Genomic DNA, 10,025 nt, shown 5'->3' with positions numbered 1-10,025 from the left:
CAGCGTTCACGACGACCGTGTATTGCGTACTGCCGCTACCGCGCGCCGCGTCGCTCGCTGCGCGCGCGCCGAGAAAACCGGTTGGGGGAGGTCTTGCGCTATCGTTGTAGGCGGGCACAGTGCTTGAGAAAGGAGACCTAGGCTCTCCGAAACATGTCGCGCGAGTGACTAAAACAAGTGAGTCTAAACCGTAAAATGATTTAATGTTAGTATTTCCACAACAGTTTAAATTCGATTACTACTATCTTAATAAGTAAGTAAGTAGCGACGCATGCATGCGAGCATGGGCGACGATGACTGCTTCCCATCAAGCGGCTTGTCTGCTCGTTTGCTGACTATCACATTAAAAAAAAGTAAATATTCTTTATTGCACCAAAATTACACATTCCTAACAATGTAGGAATTATTTTTAATGTAATAAAACACTCAGGAAATTGTTATACTTCTGCTTCCCATCAGACTGTGACCCGGTCCTTAAGACCTACGCAATTTTTTCCACCTCACGAGAGTGATAAATGGTCTACGTGAAAAGGAAGATTCTTTTAGAACTTGCCCTATTCTTGAATATTTGCTTAACAAAAACTTGTATTATGTTTATTAGGGACTATATTTTCCTTTCCGACGCCATCAGTATTGATTCTAAATTTTCTGAAGGTTTTTGTCGTTCGTTAGTCCGATACAGATTTAATAATTTGTTATGGTTTGGAACTGGTTTTGACACGACCTTGACAATCGTCTTTAATCACTAAGACCCAGTTGCACCAACCAGTAAAATTTAGCGAACGCTTTAAAGGTGACAGACGGTTTGGTGTAACCGACCCTAAGTATACTAAGATGGTCATCAAGGTCGCATCAAAACCATTACAAAATGTTAAATTGAAGCCGACTTCAAGGTCCTTTTTTGCTTCAAAAGAGGATAATAATAAAGAATTATTCCGCAGTAGATATTGAAAAAATACATATTTGATTTATACTGACAGAATCATTTGAAATCCTATTTTTAGCCATAACAATAACCCAGCAATTAAACAAAATTCCAGCAAAGTCCTAACTTTTATTAACAATAATAACAATAAATTACCAGATATAAACAACAGCTCAAGTTTTCATTAGGAAAGTCAAGTTTTAATGAAGATTTATTTTAGAAATGAGGTAATCTTTTAAATTTTAACAAGATCAAATTTCAATTCAGACTCATTGGAAGTTTGTCGTGACTATAAATTAAGTCATACATAAATAATAAGATAATTATATGGTTTTATTTTAGCTACTATAACTATTGTACATTTTTTTTAATACCACTTCGGTGGCAAACAAGCATACGGCCCGCCTGATGGTAAGCAGTCACGATAGCCTATGGACGCCTGCAACACCAGATATATTACATGCGCGTTGATGACTTTTTAAAAACCTGTACACTCCTTTTTTGAAGAACCCCACACTGTAGCCCCTCGGGTTATGTATGAATTGTATGATGAAAAAACAATGCATATTTAAAACTCATCATGTTCACGCAAAGAGTAAAAATTCATTTTTTTTTATTATCACAGCGTAATTATATATAAATGAAATAATTTGGACTCTGGTTCTTTTTCACTGTGTATTTTACAATAAAATTAATTTTTATCAAAAATAAATTTTATCTACAGCCACAATTTATAAACAAATCGATCTTATCAAATTGTTCAGTTTAAGAAACGTTGAGACTGCTTTTGCCTGCATTTTCTTTTTCGATTTCTTTAGCTTCAGCTTCTAGCACAGCCTTTGCTTCTTCAGTTCCTTCCAGAGGAGCCATTCCATGGTAAGTCTCTTCTGTGTACACTCTGTTAGGTTTCCTCATAGTTCCATGTAACTACAACAAAAACCGAAATTAAACTATCGTGAGATATTTCAAAATATTTAGATCACTACGGTTTCATTCACTAATATTTTAAGTCGCTTTTGGCGACATGTTTCGGATTCTTCGGGAGTCCTTCCTCAGGCACGAGTGTCCGCGATGGCTCTACTCCTCGCAACATGTGCAACTACAAGCGACTAAAAATAATAGTGAGTGAAACCGTAGTGATCTAAATATTTACAACAAAAATATTAGCTGCAACCATTTGACATAACGTAATGAATTAACCCATATAATATCGTCTGAAAAAACTCACTCCTACTCATTAAAATTAGTAGGACAAAGAGCTCGTAACCTCAAAGAGTTTAAACTAAACACTTAAGACAAATCATTGCTGTTATTTTTCAACTACAACAACAAAATAAAAATCGGCTCTTTAAGGAACTTCAGGATTCCCCCAATGTTTTCTATTAATGACATTTTTGCTTCGATTTCGAAATTCTTGGACAGAAAACATATTTAACCTAACAAAGAGTTGTTTATGAAGAACATTGGACATGTCAAGGGCGAGTTTTTGTAATTGTTTAATTTGCGATCCGTGAACTTACCCTATCCCAAAATTGGATGTTAAAGGCAAAGTTGACATGCGTGAACTCGTGGTGCTGATCGTGGAAGGAAGCGTCGGGTTGCCAGGGCTGCCACCACTGCGCCTTGAAGTCGATGCCGGAGTGGTCAATGATGCCGTGGTAGAAGGTGTAGAGGGCCACCGCATAGAAAGGAACTGGAAATTAAAAAATGAGAAGATAAATATCAACCGGATTCTTTCAGGAATAAAGAAGAAACTAATTTGCTTGATTTTTGAACGAGGAAGAATAAATTCCAATTTGTTTCAATACCGAAATCTTAGTATAAGTACGACTTTTGGTAGTTAAGTTAACAAGATTATTGGTTATACATAGATACAAACGGTATGCTTCGAATTTAAACAAACATCTTCATCATTTTCTGATTTTCTAATAAAATCAATTATAGGAGCATTAGGAGCAACTATTTAACTAGTTCTTCCAACATAATATCACCCAAATAACATATTAGTTTAAGAGTTTAGTGATGTTAATATTTTTAGGAGTGATTTAGTATAAATGTAACTGTAGCATACAATTATCATTAGAATCGTAATAATAATCGTGGCTCCTAATAAGTTTGGCACTATGATACAGGTACATCATGATGATAATATTGATAATAACGATGTTGGTATAACCAAATTTAAACTTACTCCAGTGCACAGGGAATGTGAACAGCGGCAAGCACAACGTCAACTGGATATGTAAGATCTCAACAGGGTGGATAGCGGTGACGGAGAACGCTGTAGGCTGCTTGTACTTGTGGTGGAGCTTGTGGAAGTGCTTGTACAGCCATGGGGTGTGGTACAAGCGATGCATTATGTAGGTTGTGTAGTCCTGAAAAAGGTTATGATTAGATTAGATATATGGGTAATGGTGTGTTATATCCAGCAGTTTACTGAAACTAATCACTTGGGGACGTCTTCCGGCTGTTATTTTTTCCTTTTACTCCGTCTAGCTGTTGTTTCCCTTAATATATTATACTATGATAATTATACTATGGAAGTAAGTATGATCAACTAATCGAGCTGTTTTAATATTACCTACTTAGTGCTTATAGTGTCTAAATCTAACTTTTAATTAATAAATTTTTGTGAGAGTGATGTTAGATTAAGCTTCTATCTAGGTATTTGTCGAACGTTAAAGCTTTGCAAGCTAGCAGAGCTTCATATACCCTCATATAACATTTATCATTCAAAAATATCCTTGTATCAATTGGTCAAATTTTCGAAGAGCAAATCTAATGCATTTGATTGTTGATTGTCTTGGCATTAAATAGCAGATTGTTAATAGTAGGTGAACCAGTTAAGTTAAATACATTAACAAGTGTGCTGTTTTTAATTATTTTTTATCATCAGTCAACAATAAAATGGATGTATCATCAGCAAACGGAACTATATCACACAGATTTTCTACTAAATAAGGCAAATGATTGATATAAACCATGTTTATATGACAAAACTTCCGTGGGACACTGACATATTAAATATATTAATAACGGGTCACTCACGTACAACGGGGAGCGTTTTTCGACTTAAAATACGTGAGTGAACCGTTATTAATATATTTAACATGTTTATATGTATTTAAAAAGGCGTAAAAATATGAATTAGCTACGTTGAATTTAATATGAAATAAGTTTACAATTGAATAATGTTATGCTATACTACTCACATTGATAATAAATATCACTGGGATCTGTAGCCAGAACCACCACCAACCATACTCGTCATACTGATAATAGACGGTAGAAGGATTTCCATTCAGGATGTACGTAGCCAGGAGAGCAGAGAAGGTACCAGTGACGATGAGGGACAGACATCCAACCATGATCTCATGGCGCTCCAGCTCTGGGCTGAGCCACTTGTTGGGTTGAATTTTCCATTCGTGAGGGCTGTCCCGTCGTCTAACGTAGAAATACCACTGTAAATTAAAGTTTTCGTCTTCAATTTCGTTTTTGGTGGAAACTTTTATTGATGGCAAAATCTCTAGACGGCCGGCTAAAATACGGTTACCAATAATAAGGACAGGATTAATCCGTAAGCGGAAAATGGTTTCGCAAGATTTAATTTCAGCCAGCACAGATATTGAAACAGGAGAAGCTAAACATGAGCTTCTAATATACATACACATTAAATAAACAAATGTTATAAAAAAGTAGTTTCTAGTAAAGACATAAAAATATCCATCGTGTTTATAAATTATAAACTTACATGCAAAAATCCTCCCATGAGGAAGTACATCGAGAACGACACGGTATGCGCTGCGAGGAAGATCACACCAAAGTTCTCCATCTTGAGGTTTCTCTCGGTGAAGAGGCTGAAGAACTCTTGAACGGTCGCGTTCTTGTCCTCTGTGTAGGTTCCCGACATCTGCTTCAGCGCTGATACGAGGATGACTACCCATTCTCCTGGAATGTTCAAAGTACAATTTTAATTTGGATAATTAGAAGCATTTAAAAAACGACAGAACATCAAACATCAAACATTTATTCAGCAAATAGGCCAAAGGGGCACTTTTACATGTCAATTTTTACAAGCAATACAAAACCAAAATAACCAAAATTTACAAAAAACAATTACAAATATGGAATCAATAAAATATTAGATACTTTGTCAGAGATGTATCCAGTCTAAATGTCGAATTAAACAAAAAAAAACTAATAAAAAATATACAAACAACAGACAATTACTAAAATTGTTTAGAGATGTAAAAGTCTCTAGGTGTCAGAGATAAAATATGTATAATAAAAAATAAAAAAACGATCATCAAATTATCCTTAGAGGTGTAAAGGGTCTCCAAGACTTAAATTGTTATTTTTTTTTTTTTTTTTTAATCTGGTTTTTATGGAGGCTTTGGACACTCTAGGTGAACATGTCAGCCTCATGGGTGCTATCATAGCTTAAATTGTTATATAAGTAATTATAAGACAAGAAATTAATCAGACAGACAAGAACCGAATAAAGTGTCTCACGTTAATGCTACTCAAAAGTAAAGTTACATAGGACGTAACATGAAGCCCGTGTAAACTTAAACAGACCGGTCTCCACAAACAGCAGAAAAATAGAAAGAAAATATATTGACGTGAAACGTCTTTAAAAACCTGTAGAAGGATCAAAACCAAATGTAACGTAAATTGTTATGGTGTTCAAACACAGATAAATAGTTCAAGTGCCTAAATGCAAAGCCTAAAGGCAGAGTTTCGCATATGGCCGAGTCTGGAGCGTCCGACAGGTGTACGCTTTCCGCAACCTCTCCACGTCTCTTAACCCCTCGTATGCGGCCATATTTGATCATTGAAAAAGTGACATTGACATTAATACAATAGATTTATATTCCCACGCACGGATCCATGTCAAATCATACAAGGGGTTAATTGTGAAGGTCAAATTGCGGGAGTGTAGTACAAGGTACAAGACTATTGTCGCACTTGCTCTTTGCATTTGCAAATGCCGAAGGCCGAGCTCCGCGTAGGGCGGAAGGGCTCCCTCAGCTGGCATAAATAGCGTCCGACAGATGCATGGTCCTGCATCTTCAATCTTCAACAAGTATCCTAATTGAGAAGGCTGAAGACCGAGCACCGCGTAGGGTCGAAGGCCCGAAGTGTCCGGGAGAGGCGCGCCTAACACGCGAGGCCCAAGCTATTTTTTTACATTAGTGAATTAACGTTCTGCTGCTACATAAACAATTATATATATACTGTCCTTATTATTAACCAAGAGTGTGAAATTCTTAGTCAGAAAATTTTTTTCTTTAATGCACAAGGCATATCAGTTACAAATATTTAAAAAAAATAGCGAAGAACGATTAGCAAGCGAGATAAGTAATCATCAATCATTTGTGTCACGATTACATTTGATTACTGTCACCAACTCCCGCTATCGACTTTAGAGATCGTAAATCATTTCATTTACAATGATTTCATTATTGCCACTACGTTATTGTTTCAGGATATATTGAAGTGCAAAAACAAAGATACATACTAACATACATACATACATACTTTGTAATAAACTTCGAGAATACGTTAAGGTAAATAAATAAATCCTAAATAAGTGTACGTTACGTAATATAAATTCGTGTAAAACTTTTTCTCCAAATTAGGCTAGATTAAGTTTGTTTTGTAATACTATTCAAAAGCCTTAGAGAAAGTTTTAAAAGCACATGTTACTTATGTTAACTTACCTCTTAATGTAGCGCCTAATGTAAAAACTGCAAAAGTAGCTATGATAGTGCTAATAAAATCTGGTATTCTTTCAAAAAACTTCTCCAACGGTTCAGAATATTTCTCGATCCACCTGACTCCATCAGTTAGAGGGTCCCAGTATCTTCTTGTTGGTTCTGTTTCTTGTTCAATATGTTTTTCTGCCTTTTCTTTTGGCTGTTCGGATGTCCTTTGTCGGACTTTTTCTGTCATTCTGAAACTATTGTTTTGAAATATTAGGCCACCGTTGCTTGTACAACTAAACTTTTGAAGAATATGACTAGTACATGTATATCAAATATGATATGAAAATTACTTTTATATTAGGTACTACTACAAATCAATAGAAAACTACGTGTTATAGAATGATTTTTTAGGAAAATGCATAAAATACTAGACTATAAAAAAGTAAAAAAAAGTAAAGTAAGTTAAAGTTTGCTGGGACGTCAGCACAGAATAACTAAAGGGGCCCACTGACTATCAGTACGCCGGACGATATCGGCCTGTCAGTTAGAACAAAAATTTGACAGTTCCGAACAACTGACAGGTTGATATCGTCCGGCGGACTGATAGTCAGTGGGCCCCTTAATAGTACTACGTTAGTTAGCCGCGACCACGACCAGTGAAATCTGTGTCGATACGTCTGTAAATAAAGGTAACAAAATAAATTCGCGATTGACCCGATTGTAAATGTGATTTAATAAAGTTAAAAAAATTGATGAAGAAAATGGCGGAGCAAGGAGATGCTTACACATGGGACGAAAATAAATAAATAAATAAGGAAGACACTTGAACTGGGTACGAAATTCAATTGAAATATAAATCTGATTGGAAGTAAATAATCATGTCATAACACTCGGGGTGATAAAATAAATATTTCACTTTTTAAAATCAAGAACTAAACGTTATGCAGAAATAGGAATTATTATGTCAGAAATAAAATTTGTGTTTTTAATACAAATAATACTTACTTTGTTTTAATTTATTAGCACTGATTAACACGTCTTTTTTGCACAGATTGTCGGGTGTTAATGATAATTACACATATTTGCTGAATGTCAAAGATTAAAAGTATTTTTCAATGATTATTTTATCGGTCACGCACACAGGTACTTGTGTACTTACATATTGAAAAGATATCCGGGTACGGTACCTATAGATATTATAATTTATTTTGACAGGCCAATTCGAACGTACACTGACATCATTATGATATTTGATTCACGTAACGTAATTCACGTTGTTTAGCTATCGTGCGCCTGCTCACGCTAATTCATGTACAGACAAGTACGAGCGTAATGCACGATAACTGCATAACATCAGTTATCAGTGTGATGTCATTCTGATATCGGTGTACGTTCAAATTAGTCTGATTATAATTTACCTACAACTGTAGGCCGAGTACATGATTGACGCGACAGTATCTCGCCGCGAGATAGACTACCCGTCTTTTGCTAACTGTATGAATTAAAGGGGGACGGGTAGTCTATGTCGCGGCAAGATACTCTCGCGCCAATCATGTTCTAGCCCGTCTGGTGCATTTTTCAAGTGTAAAAATGTCGTAAGTCAATTGTGTAATAAGGGAGGTATGGACAAAACTGATGATGGCGATGGGCGTTCATAGCGCAGTGCTTTTATGACTTGAATATTTGATGGGCTTTCAAATCATTTTAATTTATTTTTTAAATTATTTTTTTATTGGGGCCCTAGTTGCAGGATTGAAGAACGTAACGTCACGTTCGAAACGTCAGGCCATAATGAAACGTAAGTTTTTTACGCGATTAAATCCCGTGTTAGTTTAAAATTATGAACACTAATCTATAATAAATTCATAATTTATGATTTTGTTACTTCATCATTCATTCGCTTGCCCTTGTCCCATTCACTTGGGGTCGGCGCAGCATGTTTTTTTCTTCCATACCTCTCTGTCACCCGTCATCTCATCATTCACTTGCGTTAGTTTCATATCATCTTTCACACAGTCCATTCCATCCACCTTTTCCTCGGTTTTCCTCTCCTCGTACCTCCCTCCACATTCTTAATACCTTTCTCGACACATGACTTATCGAAAATAAAATAATGTTAAATATTTATTAAATCACATTTAGAAACGGGTCTATCGCGAATTTATTTTGTTACCTTTATTTACCGACGTTTCGACAAAGGTTTCACTGGTCGTGGTCGCGGCTAACCGCGCGGCGGCGGAGTTAGCCGCGACCACGACCAGTGAAACCTGTGTCGAAACGTCGGTAAATAAAGGTAACAAAATAAATTCGCGATAGACCCGTTTCTAAATGTGATTTAATATGTGTTTAAACCGCGAAAGTTTTAAATGTTATTATGTTAAATACAGACGTAATTAAAACATTTAACCAAAGAGGTTTTACTACAACTTTACACCTAAAAATACGAAAGAACTTTTTCCCTGATTTAATATATGTAGTTGGATAAAACCCAAAGCATACATATTAATTGCATAATATAACTTAATCTTATTATATTGATCTATTTCAACACGAGTAGAACTTTCAACCAAACTAATGCAATAACGAGGGCCATACTTGGACTTTCCGGGAAAACCAACATTCATAATTATAATGAAAATTCTGCTTATCAAATTAAGTTAATTTGTCGTATGTGTTATAAACTCATTTGCTTACTCAAGGGAAATGAATCTCATGGGAAGGGGAAACAAAATTTATGCTTCATGTGTAATTAAACCATGTAAGTACATTTATAGCATATTTAAAGCGTTCCAAGTAACCCCTTACTTATGACTTAAAATATGTCGGCTGTTTTTTTCTATATTAAAATGCCACTGTCAAGTGAACGCAAACTGAATTTAGAACTTAGACGGTTATGTATACCTATGACGAACATAAAGATGCAATTGATAGGTACCTAAGCTGTACACTACTGAAGCTGTTTTGACTTTGAACAAACTTTTTATTTGAACACGGGGAATAAAAGTAGAAATGACCATAGGTATAGTTTTAGCGTAAAGTACGTCCATAAATAAGGTGGTCAATTTACCATGGAAAACCAACTTTAAGAATAGGAACGTGTCGAGTTGATAAGAAAAAAACTATACACATACACAATCATATTAGACAAATACAAATGAATTTATTTAATTACTTTTCCCCTCACCAGCTCGGAAAGTTGTCTTTTAACCTTCAAAACACTTTGACTTTGAACAAACTTTTTATTTGAACACGGGGAATAAAAGTAGAAATGACCATAGGTATAGTTTTAGCCTAAAGTACGTCCATAAATAAGGTGGTCAATTTACCATGGAAAACCAACTTTAAGAATAGGAACGTGTCTAGTTGATAAGAAAAAAACTATACACATACAC

The 10,025-nt window shown here is 35.4% G+C and overlaps 1 protein-coding gene across 1 annotated transcript; it reads right to left on the bottom strand.

Annotated features, from left to right (window-relative positions):
* Positions 1 to 1,681: 1,681 nt before the first annotated feature.
* On the bottom strand, positions 1,682 to 6,898 carry LOC134743408 (uncharacterized). Its single transcript, XM_063676799.1, has 6 exons — positions 6,649 to 6,898; positions 4,677 to 4,873; positions 4,138 to 4,386; positions 3,117 to 3,300; positions 2,446 to 2,618; positions 1,682 to 1,852 (listed from the first exon to the last, which is right to left on the bottom strand). The coding sequence occupies exons 1-6, from the start codon at positions 6,878 to 6,880 to the stop codon at positions 1,691 to 1,693; spliced, it is 1,197 nt and encodes a 398-aa protein (XP_063532869.1). The 5' UTR covers positions 6,881 to 6,898; the 3' UTR covers positions 1,682 to 1,690.
* Positions 6,899 to 10,025: the final 3,127 nt, after the last annotated feature.

Source organism: Cydia strobilella, chromosome 8 (assembly GCF_947568885.1).
Source record: "Cydia strobilella chromosome 8, ilCydStro3.1, whole genome shotgun sequence".
Classification (NCBI taxonomy): Eukaryota; Metazoa; Arthropoda; class Insecta; order Lepidoptera; family Tortricidae; genus Cydia; species Cydia strobilella.
This window is presented reverse-complemented; position numbering and strand designations above follow the sequence as displayed.

Bases quoted from the DNA above. Each gene is read 5' to 3' on its own strand.
- LOC134743408 (XM_063676799.1), bottom strand. From the start codon at position 6,880: ATGACAGAAAAAGTCCGACAAAGGACATCCGAACAGCCAAAAGAAAAG. The intron at 4,387-4,676 runs GTAAGTTTATAA...TTTAATTTACAG, and splicing joins TCATGGGAGGATTTTTGCAT to TGGTATTTCTACGTTAGACG. The intron at 3,301-4,137 runs GTGAGTAGTATA...AACCTTTTTCAG, and splicing joins CAGTGATATTTATTATCAAT to GACTACACAACCTACATAAT.